The 25,059-nt window shown below is 40.6% G+C and overlaps 1 protein-coding gene across 1 annotated transcript in view; it reads left to right on the top strand.

Moving 5' to 3' along the window:
* The window catches only part of rgs6 (regulator of G protein signaling 6), a 153,475-nt gene that overhangs the window by 93,782 nt on the left and 34,634 nt on the right, over positions 1-25,059 (top strand). Inside the window, exons 6-8 of the mRNA XM_058379627.1 lie at positions 8,739-8,790; positions 10,507-10,571; positions 11,275-11,351. Coding sequence (XP_058235610.1) covers positions 8,739-8,790; positions 10,507-10,571; positions 11,275-11,351 — 194 coding nt within the window. The remainder of the gene's footprint in view (positions 1-8,738; positions 8,791-10,506; positions 10,572-11,274; positions 11,352-25,059) is intronic.

Genomic DNA, 25,059 nt, shown 5'->3' with positions numbered 1-25,059 from the left:
CGTATGGAGAGTGTGAGTATGATGAGTGTGTATGACATGTATGGAGAGTGTGTGTATGATGAGTGTGTATGACATGTATGGAGAGTGTGAGTATGATGAGTGTGTATGACATGTATGGAGAGTGTGTGTATGATGAGTGTGTATGACATGTATGGAGAGTGTGTGTATGATGAGTGTGTATGACGTGTATGGAGCATGTGTGTATGATGAGTGTGTATGACATGTATGGAGAGTGTGAGTATGATGAGTGTGTATGACATGTATGGAGAGTGTGAGTATGATGAGTGTGTATGACGTGTATGGAGAGTGTGTGTATGATGAGTGTGTATGACATGTATGGAGAGTGTGAGTATGATGAGTGTATATGACATGTATGGAGAGTGTGAGTATGATGAGTGTGTATGACATGTATGGAGAGTGTGTGTATGATGAGTGTGTATGACATGTATGGAGAGTGTGTGTATGATGAGTGTGTATGACATGTATGGAGCATGTGTGTATGATGAGTGTGTATGACATGTATGGAGAGTGTGTGTATGATGAGTGTGTATGACATGTATGGAGAGTGTGAGTATGATGAGTGTGTATGACATGTATGGAGAGTGTGTGTATGATGAGTGTGTATGACGTGTATGGAGCATGTGTGTATGATGAGTGTGTATGACATGTATGGAGAGTGTGTGTATGATGAGTGTGTATGACATGTATGGAGAGTGTGTGTATGATGAGTGTGTATGATGTGTATGGAGAGTGTGAGTATGATGAGTGTGTATGACATGTATGGAGAGTGTGAGTATGGTGAGTGTGTATGACATGTATGGAGCATGTGTGTATGATGAGTGTGTATGACATGTATGGAGAGTGTGAGTATGGTGAGTGTGTATGACATGTATGGAGCATGTGTGTATGATGAGTGTGTATGACATGTATGGAGAGTGTGAGTATGGTGAGTGTGTATGACATGTATGGAGCATGTGTGTATGATGAGTGTGTATGACATGTATGGAGAGTGTGTGTATGATGAGTGTGTATGACATGTATGGAGAGTGTGTGTATGATGAGTGTGTATGATGTGTATGGAGAGTGTGAGTATGATGAGTGTGTATGACATGTATGGAGAGTGTGTGTATGATGAGTGTGTATGACATGTATGGAGCATGTGTGTATGATGAGTGTGTATGACATGTATGGAGAGTGTGTGTATGATGAGTGTGTATGACATGTATGGAGCATGTTTGTATGATGAGTGTGTATGACGTGTATGGAGAGTGTGTGTATGATGAGTGTGTATGACGTGTATGGAGAGTGTTTGTATGATGAGTGTGTATGACGTGTATGGAGAGTGTGTGTATGATGAGTGTGTATGACGTGTATGGAGCATGTGTGTATGATGAGTGTGTATGACGTGTATGGAGAGTGTGTGTATGATGTGTGTGTTTGACGTGTATGGAGAGTGTGTGTATGATGAGTGTGTATGACATGTATGGAGCATGTGTGTATGATGAGTGTGTATGACATGTATGGAGCATGTGTGTATGATGAGTGTGTATGACGTGTATGGAGAGTGTGTGTATGATGAGTGTGTATGACGTATGGAGAGTGTGTGTATGATGAGTGTGTATGACATGTATGGAGAGTGTGAGTATGATGAGTGTGTATGACGTGTATGGAGAGTGTGTGTATGATGAGTGTGTATGACATGTATGGAGAGTGTGTGTATGATGAGTGTGTATGACATGTATGGAGCATGTGTGTATGATGAGTGTGTATGACGTGTATGGAGCATGTGTGTATGATGAGTGTGTATGACGTGTATGGAGCATGTGTGTATGATGAGTGTGTATGATGTGTATGGAGAGTGTGTGTATGATGAGTGTGTATGACATGTATGGAGCATGTGTGTATGATGAGTGTGTATGATGTGTATGGAGAGTGTGTGTATGATGAGTGTGTATGACATGTATGGAGCATGTGTGTATGATGAGTGTGTATGACATGTATGGAGCATGTGTGTATGATGAGTGTGTATGACGTGTATGGAGAGTGTGTGTATGATGAGTGTGTATGACATGTATGGAGCATGTGTGTATGATGAGTGTGTATGACATGTATGGAGAGTGTGTGTATGATGAGTGTGTATGACATGTATGGAGAGTGTGTGTATGATGAGTGTGTATGACATGTATGGAGAGTGTGTGTATGATGAGTGTGTATGACATGTATGGAGCATGTGTGTATGATGAGTGTGTATGACATGTATGGAGAGTGTGTGTATGATGAGTGTGTATGACATGTATGGAGAGTGTGAGTATGATGAGTGTGTATGACATGTATGGAGCATGTGTGTATGATGAGTGTGTATGACGTGTATGGAGAGTGTGTGTATGATGAGTGTGTATGACATGTATGGAGAGTGTGTGTATGATGAGTGTGTATGACATGTATGGAGAGTGTGAGTATGATGAGTGTGTATGACGTGTATGGAGAGTGTGTGTATGATGAGTGTGTATGACATGTATGGAGAGTATGTGTATGATGAGTGTGTATGACATGTATGGAGCATGTGTGTATGATGAGTGTGTATGACGTGTATGGAGAGTGTGTGTATGATGAGTGTGTATGACATGTATGGAGAGTGTGTGTATGATGAGTGTGTATGACATGTATGGAGCATGTGTGTATGATGAGTGTGTATGACGTGTATGGAGAGTGTGTGTATGATGAGTGTGTATGACATGTATGGAGAGTGTGTGTATGATGAGTGTGTATGACATGTATGGAGAGTGTGTGTATGATGAGTGTGTATGACATGTATGGAGCATGTGTGTATGATGAGTGTGTATGACATGTATGGAGAGTGTGTGTATGATGAGTGTGTATGACATGTATGGAGAGTGTGAGTATGATGAGTGTGTATGACATGTATGGAGCATGTGTGTATGATGAGTGTGTATGACGTGTATGGAGAGTGTGTGTATGATGAGTGTGTATGACATGTATGGAGAGTGTGTGTATGATGAGTGTGTATGACATGTATGGAGAGTGTGTGTATGATGAGTGTGTATGACATGTATGGAGCATGTGTGTATGATGAGTGTGTATGACATGTATGGAGAGTGTGTGTATGATGAGTGTATATGACATGTATGGAGAGTGTGAGTATGATGAGTGTGTATGACATGTATGGAGAGTGTGTGTATGATGAGTGTATATGACATGTATGGAGAGTGTGAGTATGATGAGTGTGTATGACATGTATGGAGAGTGTTTGTATGATGAGTGTGTATGATGTGTATGGAGAGTGTGTGTATGATGAGTGTGTATGACATGTATGGAGCATGTGTGTATGATGAGTGTGTATGACATGTATGGAGCATGTGTGTATGATGAGTGTGTATGACGTGTATGGAGAGTGTGTGTATGATGAGTGTGTATGACATGTATGGAGAGTGTGTGTATGATGAGTGTGTATGACATGTATGGAGCATGTGTGTATGATGAGTGTGTATGACATGTATGGAGAGTGTGTGTATGATGAGTGTGTATGACATGTATGGAGAGTGTGTGTATGATGAGTGTGTATGACATGTATGGAGAGTGTGTGTATGATGAGTGTGTATGACATGTATGGAGCATGTGTGTATGATGAGTGTGTATGACATGTATGGAGAGTGTGTGTATGATGAGTGTGTATGACATGTATGGAGAGTGTGAGTATGATGAGTGTGTATGACGTATGGAGCATGTGTGTATGATGAGTGTGTATGACGTGTATGGAGAGTGTGTGTATGATGAGTGTGTATGACATGTATGGAGAGTGTGTGTATGATGAGTGTGTATGACATGTATGGAGCATGTGTGTATGATGAGTGTGTATGACGTGTATGGAGAGTGTGTGTATGATGAGTGTGTATGACATGTATGGAGCATGTGTGTATGATGAGTGTGTATGACGTGTATGGAGAGTGTGTGTATGATGAGTGTGTATGACATGTATGGAGAGTGTGTGTATGATGAGTGTGTATGACATGTATGGAGCATGTGTGTATGATGAGTGTGTATGACGTGTATGGAGAGTGTGTGTATGATGAGTGTGTATGACATGTATGGAGAGTGTGTGTATGATGAGTGTGTATGACATGTATGGAGAGTGTGTGTATGATGAGTGTGTATGACATGTATGGAGCATGTGTGTATGATGAGTGTGTATGACATGTATGGAGAGTGTGTGTATGATGAGTGTGTATGACATGTATGGAGAGTGTGAGTATGATGAGTGTGTATGACATGTATGGAGCATGTGTGTATGATGAGTGTGTATGACGTGTATGGAGAGTGTGTGTATGATGAGTGTGTATGACATGTATGGAGAGTGTGTGTATGATGAGTGTGTATGACATGTATGGAGAGTGTGTGTATGATGAGTGTGTATGACATGTATGGAGCATGTGTGTATGATGAGTGTGTATGACATGTATGGAGAGTGTGTGTATGATGAGTGTGTATGACATGTATGGAGAGTGTGTGTATGATGAGTGTGTATGACATGTATGGAGCATGTGTGTATGATGAGTGTGTATGACATGTATGGAGAGTGTGTGTATGATGAGTGTGTATGACATGTATGGAGAGTGTGAGTATGATGAGTGTGTATGACATGTATGGAGAGTGTGTGTATGATGAGTGTGTATGACGTGTATGGAGCATGTGTGTATGATGAGTGTGTATGACATGTATGGAGAGTGTGTGTATGATGAGTGTGTATGACATGTATGGAGAGTGTGTGTATGATGAGTGTGTATGATGTGTATGGAGAGTGTGAGTATGATGAGTGTGTATGACATGTATGGAGAGTGTGAGTATGGTGAGTGTGTATGACATGTATGGAGCATGTGTGTATGATGAGTGTGTATGACATGTATGGAGAGTGTGAGTATGGTGAGTGTGTATGACATGTATGGAGCATGTGTGTATGATGAGTGTGTATGACATGTATGGAGAGTGTGAGTATGGTGAGTGTGTATGACATGTATGGAGCATGTGTGTATGATGAGTGTGTATGACATGTATGGAGAGTGTGTGTATGATGAGTGTGTATGACATGTATGGAGAGTGTGTGTATGATGAGTGTGTATGATGTGTATGGAGAGTGTGAGTATGATGAGTGTGTATGACATGTATGGAGAGTGTGTGTATGATGAGTGTGTATGACATGTATGGAGAGTGTGTGTATGATGAGTGTGTATGATGTGTATGGAGAGTGTGAGTATGATGAGTGTGTATGACATGTATGGAGAGTGTGTGTATGATGAGTGTGTATGATGTGTATGGAGAGTGTGAGTATGATGAGTGTGTATGACATGTATGGAGAGTGTGAGTATGGTGAGTGTGTATGACATGTATGGAGCATGTGTGTATGATGAGTGTGTATGACATGTATGGAGAGTGTGAGTATGGTGAGTGTGTATGACATGTATGGAGCATGTGTGTATGATGAGTGTGTATGACATGTATGGAGAGTGTGTGTATGATGAGTGTGTATGACATGTATGGAGAGTGTGTGTATGATGAGTGTGTATGATGTGTATGGAGAGTGTGAGTATGATGAGTGTGTATGACATGTATGGAGCATGTGTGTATGATGAGTGTGTATGACATGTATGGAGAGTGTGTGTATGATGAGTGTGTATGACGTATGGAGAGTGTGAGTATGATGAGTGTGTATGACATGTATGGAGAGTGTGTGTATGATGAGTGTATATGACATGTATGGAGAGTGTGAGTATGATGAGTGTGTATGACATGTATGGAGAGTGTGTGTATGATGAGTGTATATGACATGTATGGAGAGTGTGAGTATGATGAGTGTGTATGACATGTATGGAGAGTGTTTGTATGATGAGTGTGTATGACGTGTATGGAGAGTGTGTGTATGATGAGTGTGTATGACATGTATGGAGCATGTGTGTATGATGAGTGTGTATGACGTGTATGGAGCATGTGTGTATGATGAGTGTGTATGACGTATGGAGAGTGTGAGTATGATGAGTGTGTATGACATGTATGGAGAGTGTGTGTATGATGAGTGTGTATGACATGTATGGAGAGTGTGTGTATGATGAGTGTGTATGACATGTATGGAGCATGTGTGTATGATGAGTGTGTATGACATGTATGGAGAGTGTGTGTATGATGAGTGTGTATGACATGTATGGAGAGTGTGTGTATGATGAGTGTGTATGACATGTATGGAGAGTGTGTGTATGATGAGTGTGTATGATGTGTATGGAGAGTGTGAGTATGATGAGTGTGTATGACATGTATGGAGCATGTGTGTATGATGAGTGTGTATGACATGTATGGAGAGTGTGTGTATGATGAGTGTGTATGACGTATGGAGAGTGTGTGTATGATGAGTGTGTATGACATGTATGGAGAGTGTGAGTATGATGAGTGTGTATGACATGTATGGAGAGTGTGTGTATGATGAGTGTATATGACATGTATGGAGAGTGTGAGTATGATGAGTGTGTATGACATGTATGGAGAGTGTGAGTATGATGAGTGTGTATGACATGTATGGAGAGTGTGTGTATGATGAGTGTGTATGACGTATGGAGAGTGTGTGTATGATGAGTGTGTATGACATGTATGGAGAGTGTGTGTATGATGAGTGTGTATGACATGTATGGAGAGTGTGTGTATGATGAGTGTGTATGACGTGTATGGAGAGTGTGAGTATGATGAGTGTGTATGACGTGTATGGAGAGTGTGTGTATGATGAGTGTGTATGACGTGTATGGAGAGTGTGAGTATGATGAGTGTGTATGACGTGTATGGAGAGTGTGTGTATGATGAGTGTGTATGACGTGTATGGAGAGTGTGAGTATGATGAGTGTGTATGACATGTATGGAGAGTGTGTGTATGATGAGTGTGTATGACGTGTATGGAGAGTGTGTGTATGATGAGTGTGTATGACATGTATGGAGAGTGTGTGTATGATGAGTGTGTATGACATGTATGGAGAGTGTGTGTATGATGAGTGTGTATGACGTGTATGGAGAGTGTGAGTATGATGAGTGTGTATGACATGTATGGAGAGTGTGTGTATGATGAGTGTGTATGACGTGTATGGAGCATGTGTGTATGATGAGTGTGTATGACGTATGGAGAGTGTGAGTATGATGAGTGTGTATGACATGTATGGAGAGTGTGTGTATGATGAGTGTGTATGACATGTATGGAGAGTGTGAGTATGATGAGTGTGTATGACATGTATGGAGAGTGTGAGTATGATGAGTGTGTATGACATGTATGGAGAGTGTGTGTATGATGAGTGTGTATGACATGTATGGAGAGTGTGTGTATGATGAGTGTGTATGACGTGTATGGAGCATGTGTGTATGATGAGTGTGTATGACATGTATGGAGAGTGTGAGTATGATGAGTGTGTATGACATGTATGGAGAGTGTGAGTATGATGAGTGTGTATGACGTGTATGGAGAGTGTGTGTATGATGAGTGTGTATGACATGTATGGAGAGTGTGAGTATGATGAGTGTGTATGACATGTATGGAGAGTGTGAGTATGATGAGTGTGTATGACATGTATGGAGAGTGTGTGTATGATGAGTGTGTATGACATGTATGGAGAGTGTGAGTATGATGAGTGTGTATGATGTGTATGGAGAGTGTGTGTATGATGAGTGTGTATGACATGTATGGAGCATGTGTGTATGATGAGTGTGTATGACATGTATGGAGAGTGTGAGTATGATGAGTGTGTATGACGTGTATGGAGAGTGTGTGTATGATGAGTGTGTATGACATGTATGGAGAGTGTGAGTATGATGAGTGTGTATGATGTGTATGGAGAGTGTGTGTATGATGAGTGTGTATGACATGTATGGAGCATGTGTGTATGATGAGTGTGTATGACATGTATGGAGAGTGTGAGTATGATGAGTGTGTATGATGTGTATGGAGAGTGTGAGTATGATGAGTGTGTATGACGTGTATGGAGAGTGTGTGTATGATGAGTGTGTATGACGTGTATGATAAGAGTATGAACAAAGAGTGGGTATAACGTGTAAGCCAAGTGTGTGTACGATGACACGTCTGTATGGCGTGTGTATAAATCGTGTTTATATAAATATATGTATGTGTCTATGTGGAGAGTGTGTATACAGGCGAGTGTGTGAACAAGTGTGTACTGTGTGTGTATGGAGAGTGTGTGTAATGCGAGTGTGTGTTTTGTGACTGTGTGTATGGTAAGTGCATGTAGTATATGGTGTTGTTATAGTGTGTGTGTGTGTGTGTGTGTGTGTAGTCATTAAGTTCAGTGTTTAATAAAGCAGTAAATGAAAGACAAAAGAGAATCACTTCCTCTCTCTCTCTCTCTCTCTCTCGCTCTTGCTCTCTTTTACTCTCTCTGTCGCTCTCTCTCTCTGTCTCTCTCTCTCTCTGTCTCTCTCTCGCTCTCTGTCTCTCTCTCTGTCTCTTTCTCTCTCTGTCTCTGTCTCTCTCGCTCTCTGTCTCTCTCTCTCTGTCTCTCTCTCTCTGTCTCTCTCTCTCTCTGTCTCTCTCTCTCTCTGTCTCTCTCTCTGCCCCCTCCCCCCACAGTGCTGCTGTCACTCCAAGCGTGAGGATGAATCTGTGTATCTATTTAAAGAGTGAACTAATCAGCATTTCTCTCTTTCTTTTTTTTACTCCTCCTCTCCTGCTCTCTCTTTCTTAGGCACCGTACTTTTGGCAGTCGAATTGCTGGGAGCCGGAAAACACAGATTACGGTGAGCGAGAGAACCTGCTAGATTACAGCATGGAGTGTGTGATACCTCATTCACCAGCATCCTTTCCCTAACAGTGGATTACTATTCATTACTCTGATCACTCATCCCTCTGATCACTCTCATCACTCTGATGACTCATCCCTCTGTTCACTTATCCCTCTGTTCACACATCACTCTCATCACTTATCACTCTGATGACTCATCCCTCTGTTCACTCATCACTCTCATCACTCCTCCCTCTGATCACTCATCCCTCTGACCACTCATCCCTCTGATCACACATCACTCTCATCACTCATCCCTCTGATCACTCATCACTCTGATCACTTATCACTCTGATCACTCATCCCTCTGTTCACTCATCACTCTCATCACTCATTACACTCATCACTCTTATCACTCATCACTCTCATCACTCCCCCCGATCACTCATCACTCTCATCACTCCCCCCGATCACTCATCCCTCTCATCACTCCCCCCGATCACTCATCCCTCTGATCACTCATCATTCTCATCACTTATCACTCTCATCACTTATAACTCTGATGACTCATCATTTCTCCCTTTGATCACTCATCACTCTCATCACTCATCTCTCTCATCACTCTCATCACTTATAACTCTGATGACTCCTCACTCATCCCTCTGATTACACATCACTCTAATCACTTATCACTCTGATGATTCATCCTTCTGATCACTTATCACTCTCATCACTCATCACTCTCATCACTCATCCCTCTGATCACTTTAATCACTTATCACTCTAATGACTCATACTTCTCATCACTTATCACTCTCATCACTCATCCCTCTGATCACTCATCCCTCTGACCACTCATCCCTCTGATCACTCATCACTCTCATCACTCATCATTCTCATCACCCATCATTCTCATCACTCTCATCACTAATCACTCTCATCACTCATCACTCTCATCACTTATCCTTCTGATAATGCATCACTCTCATCACTTATCATTCTCATCACTCATCACTCATTACTCTCACCTCTCTAATCACTCTCATTACTCATCACTCTCACCTCTTTCATCACTCATCACTCTCACCTCTCTCATGACGTATCTCTCTCATCATTTATGATTCTCAACTCTCACATCACTCATCACTGATCACTCACATCACTCTCACCTCTCATATCACTATCACCACTCTCTTAACTTTTTCTCACCTCTCTCAACACTCCGATCCCTCTGATCATTCTGATCGCTTTGATCACTCCCATGACTTGGCTCACTCATCACTCTGCTCAATGCCATAACCCTCAGCATTCTGACAGCTCTCACTCGTAAAGGAGAACATTTACAGAATCCCTCGTTCAGTGTAGTTTTAATATAATACCTGATAATACTGTTAATAGGGCTTAGAGATATAACTATATATTTATTTATTTATTTATTTTCTTTCTTTCTTTCTTTCTTTATTTCTTTCTTTCTTTCTTTCTTTCTTTCTTTCTTTCTTTCTTTCTTTCTTTCTTTCTTTTCCTCCGTTCCTTCCTATTTTTCAGTCATATACCAAATGCAGCTAGTGGCTCTGTGTGTGGGCACACGCACATTCAGGTGTGTGTGTGTGTGTGTTATATGTCTAAAAGGATGGTGAAGTGGGAGTTACTCAGGGGTGAATGTAAGATTCATGCTTCTCTCTCTCTCTCTCTCTCTCTCTCTCTCTCTCTGCTTCTTTATCGTCTCCTGCAGCCATTTATCTGTGTAAGAGAACAATGCAGAACAAGACTCGGCTGGAGCTAGCAGACTATGAAGCGGTGAGCATCACACACAAACGACACACACTCTCCTCTCTCTCTCTCTCTCTCTCTCTCTCCCACAGAGTGGAGGGAGGGAACACTGGGAGGTGTTACTGCAGTGGCTGAGACAGAGACAGTGCTGAGTGAGTGATGGATAGTGTGGTGAGGACGAGCCTCATAGCAGCACGACTCATCACTGAGAGATTCGCACTAATCACACTGAATACAGCACACAGTCATCTATCTCCACCAATCACCTCACTTTACACGTCTAACATCATTACATCTTTTATATACTTTCTTTCTTTCTTTCTTTCTTTCTTTCTTTCTTTCTTTCTTTCTTTCTTTCTTTCTTTCTTTCTTTCTTTCTTTTGGATCCTTTACTTTTTTATTCAACTTTGTATAAATTCATTTTTTGCTCATTTCTTCATTTTTGTTCTTTTTTTCTTTTCTCATTTATTTTTTTCTTCCATCCATCATGGCTTTCTTTCTTTCTTTCTTTCTCTCTTTTCTTTCTTCATTTTTCTTTTTTTGTTTCTTTGCTACTTTTTTGTCTTCCTTCCTTTTTCTGTTTTTTTTTTTACTTTGTTGGTTTGTTTTCTTCTCACATCTTCATTTTATTTTCTCATTTCATCCTTATTTCTTTACTTCTTTTTTCTATTTCCTTCTCTTTCCTAATGTCTCTTTTTCCGTCCTGTCCTTTTCTCTCACTGTTCCTCAGGAGAACCTGGCGAGGTTGCAGCGAGCGTTCTCCAGGAAGTGGGAGTTCATCTTCATGCAGGCCGAGGCTCAGGTTAAGTAAGTGCTGTCGTCAGGGCAACCGTGTGAACCTTATTAACTCATAGGTGTTGACTTTCCCTTTCAAACCTGAGCTGTCTCACACACACACACACACACACAGAGTATATATTTAGTGCGTAAACAAGCTGATCTAGTGTGTGTGTGTGTGTGTGTGTGTGTGTGTGTGTCTGTCTGTCTGTCTGTCTGTCTGTTTGTAGAAACCTGATCAAAAGTTTCAGTTCTTTTGTCATTAAAAACACACCTGAAGAAAAAAAACTGGGTAGAGCCGATTCAGGACACTGTGTGTGTGTGTGTGTGTGTGTGTGTGTTAGAAATGTCAGTTACATAAGAGTGAAGGGTCAAGGATAGAAATGATCTCACACACTCACAATGATGTTGATGATGATGATGATGATGATCCTAATGTTTATTATGATCATGGTGATGATGAGGATGAGAAGGATGGTAATGAGGTTGATGATAGTGATGATGATGATGATGATGATGGTAATGAGCTGGAGGATGAAGACTTATGATGCTTATGAGGACAATGAGGAGGAGGGTAATGATGATGATCATAATAGTGATGGTGATGAAGATGATAATTGATGATGGGAAAGATGATGATGAGGGGAATAAGGAGGAGGATGGTGATGATGGTCAGAAAGAAGGATGGGGAGGAGAAGGAGGATAGTGATGATGATGATGATTTTGATCATGATGATGATGGTGGTGGTGAAGATTATGATGATGATGATTAATGATGGTGGTGGTAGTGAAGATGATGAGGGGTGAATGAGGAGGACGATGGTGATAATGGAGGAGGAGGAGGATAGTGATGATGATGATGATGATGATATTGGTGGTGGTGGTGAAGATGATGAAGGGGTGAATGAGAAGGAGGATGGTGATAATGGTGGAGGAGGTGGAGGAGGATAGTGATGATGATGATGGTGGTGGTGGTGAAGATTATGATGATGAAGATGATGGGGATGGTGGTGGTGAAGATGAGGGGGTGAATGAGAAGGAGGATGGTGATAATGGTGGAGGAGGAGGATAGTGATGATGGTGGTGGTGGTGAAGATCATAATGATGATGGTGGTGGTGGTGGTGATGAAGATTATAATGATGATGATGGTGGTGGTGAAGATGATGAGGGGATGAATGAGAAGGAGGATGGTGATAATGGTGGAGGAGTAGGAGGCGGAGGAGGAGGATAGTGATGGTGATGGTGGTGGTGAAGATGATGATGATGATGATGGTGGTGGTGGTGAAGATTATAATGATGATGATGATGGTGGTGGTGGTGGTGAAGATTATAATGATGATGATGGTGGTGGTGGTGGTGAAGATTATAATGATGATGATGATGATGATGGTGGTGGTGGTGAAGATTATAATGATGATGGTGGTGGTGGTGAAGATTATAATGATGATGATGATGGTGGTGGTGAAGATTATAATGATGATGATGATGGTGGTGGTGGTGGTGAAGATTATAATGATGATGATGGTGGTGGTGGTGAAGATTATAATGATGATGGTGGTGGTGGTGGCAAAGATTATAATGATGATGATGGTGGTGGTGGTGAAGATTATAATGATGATGATGATGGTGGTGGTGAAGATTATAATGATGATGATGATGGTGGTGGTGGTGAAGATTATAATGATGATGATATTGGTGGTGGTGGTGGTGGTGAAGATTATAATGAGAAGGAGGATGGTGATGATGGTGGTGGTGGTGGAGGAGGATAGTGATGATGATGGTGGTGGTGGTGGTGAAGATTATAATGATGATGATGATGGTGGTGGTGGTGGTGAAGATTATGAATGATGGTGATAATGGTGGAGGAGGAGGATAGTGATGATGGTGGTGGTGGTGAAGATCATAATGATGATGGTGGTGGTGGTGGTGATGAAGATTATAATGATGATGATGATGATGGTGGTGGTGGTGAAGATTATAATGATGATGGTGGTGGTGAAGATTATAATGATGATGATGATGGTGGTGGTGGTGGTGAAGATTATAATGATGATGGTGGTGGTGGTGGTGAAGATTATAATGATGATGATGATGGTGGTGGTGGTGGTGAAGATTATAATGATGATGATGATGGTGGTGGTGGTGGTGAAGATTATAATGATGATGATGATGGTGGTGGTGGTGGTGAAGATTATAATGATGATGATGATGGTGGTGGTGAAGATTATAATGATGATGATGATGGTGGTGGTGGTGGTGAAGATTATAATGATGGTGGTGGTGGTGGTGAAGATTATAATGATGATGATGATGGTGGTGGTGGTGGTGAAGATTATAATGATGATGATGATGGTGGTGGTGAAGATTATAATGATGATGGTGGTGGTGGTGGTGAAGATTATAATGATGATGATGATGGTGGTGGTGGTGGTGAAGATTATAATGATGATGATGATGATGGTGGTGGTGGTGAAGATTATAATGATGATGGTGGTGGTGAAGATTATAATGATGATGATGATGGTGGTGGTGGTGGTGAAGATTATAATGATGATGATGATGATGATGGTGGTGGTGAAGATTATAATGATGATGATGATGGTGGTGGTGAAGATTATAATGATGATGATGGTGGTGGTGGTGAAGATTATAATGATGATGATGATGATGGTGGTGGTGGTGGTGAAGATTATAATGATGATGATGATGATGATGGTGGTGGTGGTGGTGGTGAAGATTATAATGATGATGATGGTGGTGGTGGTGAAGATTATAATGATGATGATGATGGTGGTGGTGGTGGTGAAGATTATAATGATGATGATGATGGTGGTGGTGGTGGTGAAGATTATAATGATGATGGTGGTGGTGGTGGTGAAGATTATAATGATGATGATGATGGTGGTGGTGGTGGTGAAGATTATAATGATGATGATGATGGTGGTGGTGGTGGTGAAGATTATAATGATGATGATGATGATGGTGGTGGTGGTGGTGAAGATTATAATGATGATGATGATGGTGGTGGTGGTGGTGAAGATTATAATGATGGTGGTGGTGGTGGTGAAGATTATAATGATGATGATGATGGTGGTGGTGGTGGTGAAGATTATAATGATGATGATGATGGTGGTGGTGGTGGTGAAGATTATAATGATGGTGGTGGTGGTGGTGGTGAAGATTATAATGATGATGATGATGGTGGTGGTGGTGGTGAAGATTATAATGATGATGATGATGATGGTGGTGGTGGTGAAGATTATAATGATGATGGTGGTGGTGAAGATTATAATGATGATGATGATGGTGGTGGTGGTGGTGAAGATTATAATGATGATGATGATGATGATGGTGGTGGTGAAGATTATAATGATGATGATGATGGTGGTGGTGAAGATTATAATGATGATGATGGTGGTGGTGGTGAAGATTATAATGATGATGATGATGGTGGTGGTGGTGGTGAAGATTATAATGATGATGATGATGATGATGGTGGTGGTGGTGGTGAAGATTATAATGATGATGGTGGTGGTGGTGAAGATTATAATGATGATGATGATGGTGGTGGTGGTGGTGAAGATTATAATGATGATGATGATGATGATGGTGGTGGTGGTGGTGAAGATTATAATGATGATGGTGGTGGTGGTGGTGAAGATTATAATGATGATGATGATGGTGGTGGTGGTGAAGATTATAATGATGATGATGATGGTGGTGGTGGTGGTGAAGATTATAATGATGATGGTGGTGGTGGTGGTGAAGATTATAATGATGATGATGATGGTGGTGGTGGTGAAGATTATAATGATGATGGTGGTGGTGGTGGTGAAGATTATAATGATGATGATGATGGTGGTGGTGGTGGTGAAGATTATAATGATGATGATGATGGTGGTGGTGGTGGTGAAGATTATAATGATGATGATGATGGTGGTGGTGGTGGTGAAGATTATAATGATGATGATGATGGTGGTGGTGAAGATTATAATGATGATGGTGGTGGTGGTGGTGAAGATTATAATGATGATGATGATGGTGGTGGTGGTGGTGAAGATTATAATGATGATGATGATGATGGTGGTGGTGGTGAAGATTATAATGATGATGGTGGTGGTGAAGATTATAATGATGATGATGATGGTGGTGGTGGTGGTGAAGATTATAATGATGATGATGATGATGATGGTGGTGGTGAAGATTATAATGATGATGATGATGATGATGGTGGTGGTGAAGATTATAATGATGATGATGATGGTGGTGGTGAAGATTATAATGATGATGATGGTGGTGGTGAAGATTATAATGATGATGATGATGGTGGTGGTGAAGATTATAATGATGATGATGGTGGTGGTGAAGATTATAATGATGATGATGATGATGGTGGTGGTGAAGATTATAATGATGATGATGATGGTGGTGGTGAAGATTATAATGATGATGATGATGGTGGTGGTGGTGAAGATTATAATGATGATGGTGGTGGTGAAGATTATGATGATGATGATTAATGATGGTGGTGGTAGTGAAGATGATGAGGGGTGAATGAGGAGGACGATGGTGATAATGGAGGAGGAGGAGGATAGTGATGATGATGATGATGATGATGATGATGATGATATTGGTGGTGGTGGTGGTGGTGAAGATGATGAAGGGGTGAATGAGAAGGAGGATGGTGATAATGGTGGAGGAGGTGGAGGAGGATAGTGATGATGATGATGGTGGTGGTGGTGAAGATTATGATGATGAAGATGATGGGGATGGTGGTGGTGAAGATGAGGGGGTGAATGAGAAGGAGGATGGTGATAATGGTGGAGGAGGAGGATAGTGATGATGGTGGTGGTGGTGAAGATCATAATGATGATGATGGTGGTGGTGGTGGTGATGATTATAATGATGATGATGGTGGTGAAGATTATAATGATGATGATGATGATGGTGGTGGTGGTGAAGATTATAATGATGATGATGATGGTGGTGGTGGTGAAGATTATAATGATGATGATGATGGTGGTGGTGAAGATTATAATGATGATGATGGTGGTGGTGGTGAAGATTATAATGATGATGATGATGGTGGTGGTGAAGATTATAATGATGATGATGATGGTGGTGGTGAAGATTATAATGATGATGATGGTGGTGGTGGTGAAGATTATAATGATGATGGTGGTGGTGAAGATTATAATGATGATGATGGTGGTGGTGAAGATTATAATGATGATGGTGGTGGTGAAGATTATAATGATGATGATGATGGTGGTGGTGAAGATTATAATGATGATGATGATGGTGGTGGTGAAGATTATAATGATGATGATGGTGGTGGTGGTGAAGATTATAATGATGATGGTGGTGGTGGTGAAGATTATAATGATGATGGTGGTGGTGAAGATTATAATGATGATGATGGTGGTGGTGGTGAAGATTATAATGATGATGATGATGGTGGTGGTGAAGATTATAATGATGATGGTGGTGGTGGTGGTGGTGAAGATTATAATGATGATGATGGTGGTGGTGGTGAAGATTATAATGATGATGATGATGGTGGTGGTGAAGATTATAATGATGATGATGGTGGTGGTGGTGGTGGTGGTGAAGATTATAATGATGATGATGGTGGTGGTGGTGGTGGTGGTGAAGATTATAATGATGATGATGGTGGTGGTGAAGATTATAATGATGATGGTGGTGGTGAAGATTATAATGATGATGGTGGTGGTGAAGATTATAATGATGATGATGGTGGTGGTGGTGAAGATTATAATGATGATGATGATGGTGGTGGTGAAGATTATAATGATGATGATGATGGTGGTGGTGAAGATTATAATGATGATGATGATGGTGGTGGTGAAGATTATAATGATGATGATGGTGGTGGTGGTGAAGATTATAATGATGATGGTGGTGGTGGTGGTGAAGATTATAATGATGATGGTGGTGGTGAAGATTATAATGATGATGGTGGTGGTGAAGATTATAATGATGATGATGGTGGTGGTGGTGAAGATTATAATGATGATGATGATGGTGGTGGTGGTGGTGAAGATTATAATGATGATGATGATGGTGGTGGTGGTGGTGGTGAAGATTATAATGATGATGATGATGATGGTGGTGGTGGTGAAGATTATAATGATGATGGTGGTGATGAAGATTATAATGATGATGATGGTGGTGGTGGTGAAGATTATAATGATGATGGTGGTGGTGAAGATTATAATGATGATGATGGTGGTGGTGGTGAAGATTATAATGATGATGGTGGTGGTGAAGATTATAATGATGATGGTGGTGGTGAAGATTATAATGATGATGGTGGTGATGAAGATTATAATGATGATGATGGTGGTGGTGGTGAAGATTATAATGATGATGGTGGTGGTGAAGATTATAATGATGATGGTGGTGGTGAAGATTATAATGATGATGATGGTGGTGGTGGTGAAGATTATAATGATGATGATGGTGGTGGTGGTGGTGAAGATTATAATGATGATGATGATGGTGGTGGTGGTGAAGATTATAATGATGATGGTGGTGGTGGTGGTGAAGATTATAATGATGATGATGATGATGGTGGTGGTGAAGATTATAATGATGATGATGATAGTGGTGGTGGTGAAGATTATAATGATGATGGTGGTGGTGAAGATTATAATGATGATGATGATGATGGTGGTGGTGGTGGCAAAGATTATAATGATGATGATGATGGTGGTGGTGAAGATTATAATGATGATGATGATGGTGGTGGTGAAGATTATAATGATGATGGTGGTGGTGGTGAAGATTATAATGATGATGGTGGTGGTGAAGATTATAATGATGATGGTGGTGGTGAAGATTATAATGATGATGGTGGTGGTGGTGAAGATTATAATGATGATGGTGGTGGTGAAGATTATAATGATGATGATGATGGTGGTGGTGAAGATTATAATGATGATGATGATGATGATGGTGGTGGTGGCAAAGATTATAATGATGATGATGATGGTGGTAGTGGTGAAGATTATAATGATGATGATGATGGTGGTGGTGAAGATTATAATGATGATGATGATGGTGGTGGTGGTGGTGGTGGCAAAGATTATAATGATGATGATGATAGTGGTGGTGGCAAAGATTATAATGATGATGATGATAGTGGTGGTGGTGAAGATTATAATGATGATGGTGGTGGTGAAGATTATAATGATGATGATGATGGTGGTGGTGAAGATTATAATGATGATGGTGGTGGTGAAGATTATAATGATGATGATGGTGGTGGTGGTGAAGATTATAATGATGATGGTGGTGGTGAAGATTATAATGATGATGATGGTGGTGGTGGTGAAGATTATAATGATGATGGTGGTGGTGAAGATTATAATGATGATGATGATGATGATGGTGGTGGTGGCAAAGATTATAATGATGATGATGATGGTGGTGGTGGTGAAGATTATAATGATGATGATGATGGTGGTGGTGAAGATTATAATGATGATGATGATGGTGGTGGTGGTGAAGATTATAATGATGATGATGATGGTGGTGGTGAAGATTATAATGATGATGGTGGTGGTGGTGGTGAAGATTATAATGATGATGATGGTGGTGGTGGTGAAGATTATAATGATGATGATGATGGTGGTGGTGAAGATTATAATGATGATGATGATGGTGGTGGTGGTGGTGAAGATTATAATGATGATGGTGGTGGTGGTGGTGGTGGTGAAGATTATAATGATGATGATGATGATGATGGTGGTGGTGGTGAAGATTATAATGATGATGATGATGATGGTGGTGGTGGTGAAGATTATAATGATGATGATGGTGGTGGTGGTGAAGATTATAATGATGATGGTGGTGGTGGTGGTGAAGATTATAATGATGATGGTGGTGGTGGTGAAGATTATAATGATGATGATGATGGTGGTGGTGAAGATTATAATGATGATGATGATGGTGGTGGTGAAGATTATAATGATGATGATGATGATGATGGTGGTGGTGAAGATTATAATGATGATGGTGGTGGTGGTGGTGGTGGTGAAGATTATAATGATGATGATGATGATGGTGGTGGTGGTGAAGATTATAATGATGATGATGGTGGTGGTGGTGAAGATTATAATGATGATGATGATGGTGGTGGTGGTGGTGAAGATTATAATGATGATGATGATGGTGGTGGTGGTGGTGGTGAAGATTATAATGATGATGATGATGATGGTGGTGGTGGTGAAGATTATAATGATGATGATGATGATGGTGGTGGTGGTGAAGATTATAATGATGATGATGATGGTGGTGGTGGTGGTGAAGATTATAATGATGATGATGATGGTGGTGGTGGTGGTGAAGATTATAATGATGATGATGGTGGTGGTGGTGAAGATTATAATGATGATGATGATGGTGGTGGTGGTGGTGAAGTTTATAATGATGATGATGATGGTGGTGGTGGTGGTGGTGAAGATTATAATGATGATGATGATGATGGTGGTGGTGGTGAAGATTATAATGATGATGATGATGATGGTGGTGGTGGTGAAGATTATAATGATGATGATGATGATGGTGGTGGTGGTGAAGATTATAATGATGATGATGATGGTGGTGGTGGTGGTGAAGATTATAATGATGATGATGATGGTGGTGGTGGTGGTGAAGATTATAATGATGATGATGGTGGTGGTGGTGGTGAAGATTATAATGATGATGATGATGGTGGTGGTGGTGGTGGTGAAGATTATAATGATGATGATGATGGTGGTGGTGGTGGTGAAGATTATAATGATGATGATGATGGTGGTGGTGGTGGTGAAGATTATAATGATGATGATGATGGTGGTGGTGGTGGTGAAGATTATAATGATGATGATGATGATGGTGGTGGTGGTGAAGATTATAATGATGATGATGATGGTGGTGGTGAAGATTATAATGATGATGATGGTGGTGGTGAAGATTATAATGATGATGATGATGGTGGTGGTGAAGATTATAATGATGATGATGATGGTGGTGGTGAAGATTATAATGATGATGATGATGGTGGTGGTGAAGATTATAATGATGATGATGATGGTGGTGGTGAAGATTATAATGATGATGATGATGGTGGTGGTGAAGATTATAATGATGATGATGATGGTGGTGGTGGTGGTGAAGATTATAATGATGATGATGATGGTGGTGGTGAAGATTATAATGATGATGGTGGTGGTGGTGGTGGTGAAGATTATAATGATGATGATGATGGTGGTGGTGAAGATTATAATGATGATGATGATGGTGGTGGTGGTGAAGATTATAATGATGATGATGATGGTGGTGGTGAAGATTATAATGATGATGGTGGTGGTGGTGGTGAAGATTATAATGATGATGATGGTGGTGGTGGTGAAGATTATAATGATGATGATGATGGTGGTGGTGAAGATTATAATGATGATGATGATGGTGGTGGTGGTGGTGAAGATTATAATGATGATGATGGTGGTGGTGGTGAAGATTATAATGATGATGATGATGGTGGTGGTGAAGATTATAATGATGATGGTGGTGGTGGTGGTGGTGGTGAAGATTATAATGATGATGATGATGATGGTGGTGGTGGTGAAGATTATAATGATGATGATGATGGTGGTGGTGGTGGTGAAGATTATAATGATGATGATGATGGTGGTGGTGGTGAAGATTATAATGATGATGATGATGGTGGTGGTGGTGAAGATTATAATGATGATGATGATGGTGGTGGTGGTGGTGAAGATTATAATGATGATGATGATGGTGGTGGTGGTGGTGAAGATTATAATGATGATGATGATGGTGGTGGTGGTGGTGGTGAAGATTATAATGATGATGATGATGGTGGTGGTGGTGAAGATTATAATGATGATGATGATGGTGGTGGTGGTGGTGAAGATTATAATGATGATGATGATGGTGGTGGTGGTGGTGAAGATTATAATGATGATGATGATGATGGTGGTGGTGGTGAAGATTATAATGATGATGATGATGGTGGTGGTGGTGGTGAAGATTATAATGATGATGATGATGGTGGTGGTGAAGATTATAATGATGATGGTGGTGGTGGTGGTGAAGATTATAATGATGATGATGGTGGTGGTGGTGAAGATTATAATGATGATGATGATGGTGGTGGTGAAGATTATAATGATGATGATGATGGTGGTGGTGAAGATTATAATGATGGTGGTGGTGGTGGTGGTGGTGAAGATTATAATGATGATGATGATGATGGTGGTGAAGATTATAATGATGATGATGATGATGGTGGTGGTGGTGAAGATTATAATGATGATGGTGGTGGTGGTGAAGATTATAATGATGATGATGATGGTGGTGGTGGTGGTGAAGATTATAATGATGATGATGATGGTGGTGGTGGTGGTGAAGATTATAATGATGTGTGGTGGTGGTGAAGATTATAATGATGATGATGATGGTGGTGGTGAAGATTATAATGATGATGGTGGTGGTGGTGGTGGTGGTGAAGATTATAATGATGATGATGATGGTGGTGGTGGTGAAGATTATAATGATGATGATGATGGTGGTGGTGAAGATTATAATGATGGTGGTGGTGGTGGTGAAGATTATAATGATGATGATGGTGGTGGTGGTGAAGATTATAATGATGATGATGATGGTGGTGGTGAAGATTATAATGATGATGATGATGGTGGTGGTGGTGGTGAAGATTATAATGATGATGATGATGGTGGTGGTGAAGATTATAATGATGATGGTGGTGGTGGTGGTGAAGATTATAATGATGATGATGGTGGTGGTGGTGAAGATTATAATGATGATGATGATGGTGGTGGTGAAGATTATAATGATGATGATGATGATGGTGGTGGTGGTGAAGATTATAATGATGATGATGATGGTGGTGGTGGTGGTGAAGATTATAATGATGATGATGATGGTGGTGATGGTGGTGAAGATTATAATGATGATGATGATGGTGGTGGTGAAGATTATAATGATGATGATGGTGGTGGTGGTGGTGAAGATTATAATGATGATGATGATGGTGGTGGTGGTGGTGAAGATTATAATGATGATGATGATGGTGGTGGTGAAGATTATAATGATGATGGTGGTGGTGGTGGTGAAGATTATAATGATGATGATGGTGGTGGTGGTGAAGATTATAATGATGATGATGATGGTGGTGGTGAAGATTATAATGATGATGATGATGATGGTGGTGGTGGTGAAGATTATAATGATGATGATGATGGTGGTGGTGGTGGTGAAGATTATAATGATGATGATGGTGGTGGTGGTGGTGAAGATTATAATGATGATGATGATGGTGGTGGTGGTGGTGAAGATTATAATGATGATGATGATGGTGGTGGTGAAGATTATAATGATGATGGTGGTGGTGGTGGTGAAGATTATAATGATGATGGTGGTGGTGGTGAAGATTATAATGATGATGATGATGGTGGTGGTGAAGATTATAATGATGATGGTGGTGGTGGTGGTGAAGATTATAATGATGATGATGATGGTGGTGGTGAAGATTATAATGATGATGATGGTGGTGGTGGTGAAGATTATAATGATGATGGTGGTGGTGGTGGTGGTGGTGAAGATTATAATGATGATGATGATGGTGGTGGTGAAGATTATAATGATGATGGTGGTGGTGGTGGTGAAGATTATAATGATGATGATGGTGGTGGTGGTGAAGATTATAATGATGATGATGATGGTGGTGGTGAAGATTATAATGATGATGATGATGGTGGTGGTGGTGGTGAAGATTATAATGATGATGATGATGGTGGTGGTGAAGATTATAATGATGATGGTGGTGGTGGTGGTGGTGGTGAAGATTATAATGATGATGATGATGATGGTGGTGGTGGTGAAGATTATAATGATGATGATGATGGTGGTGGTGGTGGTGAAGATTATAATGATGATGATGATGGTGGTGGTGGTGAAGATTATAATGATGATGATGATGGTGGTGGTGGTGAAGATTATAATGATGATGATGATGGTGGTGGTGGTGGTGAAGATTATAATGATGATGATGATGGTGGTGGTGGTGGTGAAGATTATAATGATGATGATGATGGTGGTGGTGGTGGTGAAGATTATAATGATGATGATGATGGTGGTGGTGGTGGTGAAGATTATAATGATGATGATGATGGTGGTGGTGGTGGTGAAGATTATAATGATGATGATGATGGTGGTGGTGGTGAAGATTATAATGATGATGATGATGATGGTGGTGGTGGTGAAGATTATAATGATGATGATGATGGTGGTGGTGGTGGTGAAGATTATAATGATGATGATGATGGTGGTGGTGAAGATTATAATGATGATGGTGGTGGTGAAGATTATAATGATGATGATTATGGTGGTGGTGAAGATTATAATGATGATGGTGGTGGTGGTGGTGAAGATTATAATGATGATGATGATGGTGGTGGTGAAGATTATAATGATGATGATGATGGTGGTGGTGGTGGTGAAGATTATAATGATGATGATGATGGTGGTGGTGAAGATTATAATGATGATGGTGGTGGTGGTGGTGAAGATTATAATGATGATGATGGTGGTGGTGGTGAAGATTATAATGATGATGATGATGGTGGTGGTGAAGATTATAATGATGATGATGATGATGGTGGTGGTGGTGAAGATTATAATGATGATGATGATGGTGGTGGTGGTGGTGGTGAAGATTATAATGATGATGATGATGGTGGTGATGGTGGTGAAGATTATAATGATGATGATGATGGTGGTGGTGAAGATTATAATGATGATGATGGTGGTGGTGGTGGTGAAGATTATAATGATGATGATGATGGTGGTGGTGGTGGTGAAGATTATAATGATGATGATGATGGTGGTGGTGAAGATTATAATGATGATGGTGGTGGTGGTGGTGAAGATTATAATGATGATGATGGTGGTGGTGGTGAAGATTATAATGATGATGATGATGGTGGTGGTGAAGATTATAATGATGATGATGATGATGGTGGTGGTGGTGAAGATTATAATGATGATGATGATGGTGGTGGTGGTGGTGAAGATTATAATGATGATGATGGTGGTGGTGGTGGTGGTGAAGATTATAATGATGATGATGATGGTGGTGGTGGTGGTGAAGATTATAATGATGATGATGATGGTGGTGGTGAAGATTATAATGATGATGGTGGTGGTGGTGGTGAAGATTATAATGATGATGGTGGTGGTGGTGAAGATTATAATGATGATGATGGTGGTGGTGGTGAAGATTATAATGATGATGGTGGTGGTGGTGGTGAAGATTATAATGATGATGATGATGGTGGTGGTGAAGATTATAATGATGATGATGGTGGTGGTGGTGAAGATTATAATGATGATGGTGGTGGTGGTGAAGATTATAATGATGATGATGGTGGTGGTGGTGAAGATTATAATGATGATGATGATGGTGGTGGTGAAGATTATAATGATGATGATGATGGTGGTGGTGAAGATTATAATGATGATGGTGGTGGTGGTGGTGGTGGTGAAGATTATAATGATGATGATGATGATGGTGGTGGTGGTGAAGATTATAATGATGATGATGATGGTGGTGGTGGTGGTGAAGATTATAATGATGATGATGGTGGTGGTGGTGGTGAAGATTATAATGATGATGATGATGGTGGT

This window comes from Hemibagrus wyckioides, linkage group LG25 (assembly GCF_019097595.1).
Source record: "Hemibagrus wyckioides isolate EC202008001 linkage group LG25, SWU_Hwy_1.0, whole genome shotgun sequence".
NCBI classification, from domain to species: domain Eukaryota; kingdom Metazoa; phylum Chordata; class Actinopteri; order Siluriformes; family Bagridae; genus Hemibagrus; species Hemibagrus wyckioides.
The sequence above is the reverse complement of the archived record's forward strand: the minus strand, read 5'-3'. Positions and strand labels throughout refer to the sequence as shown.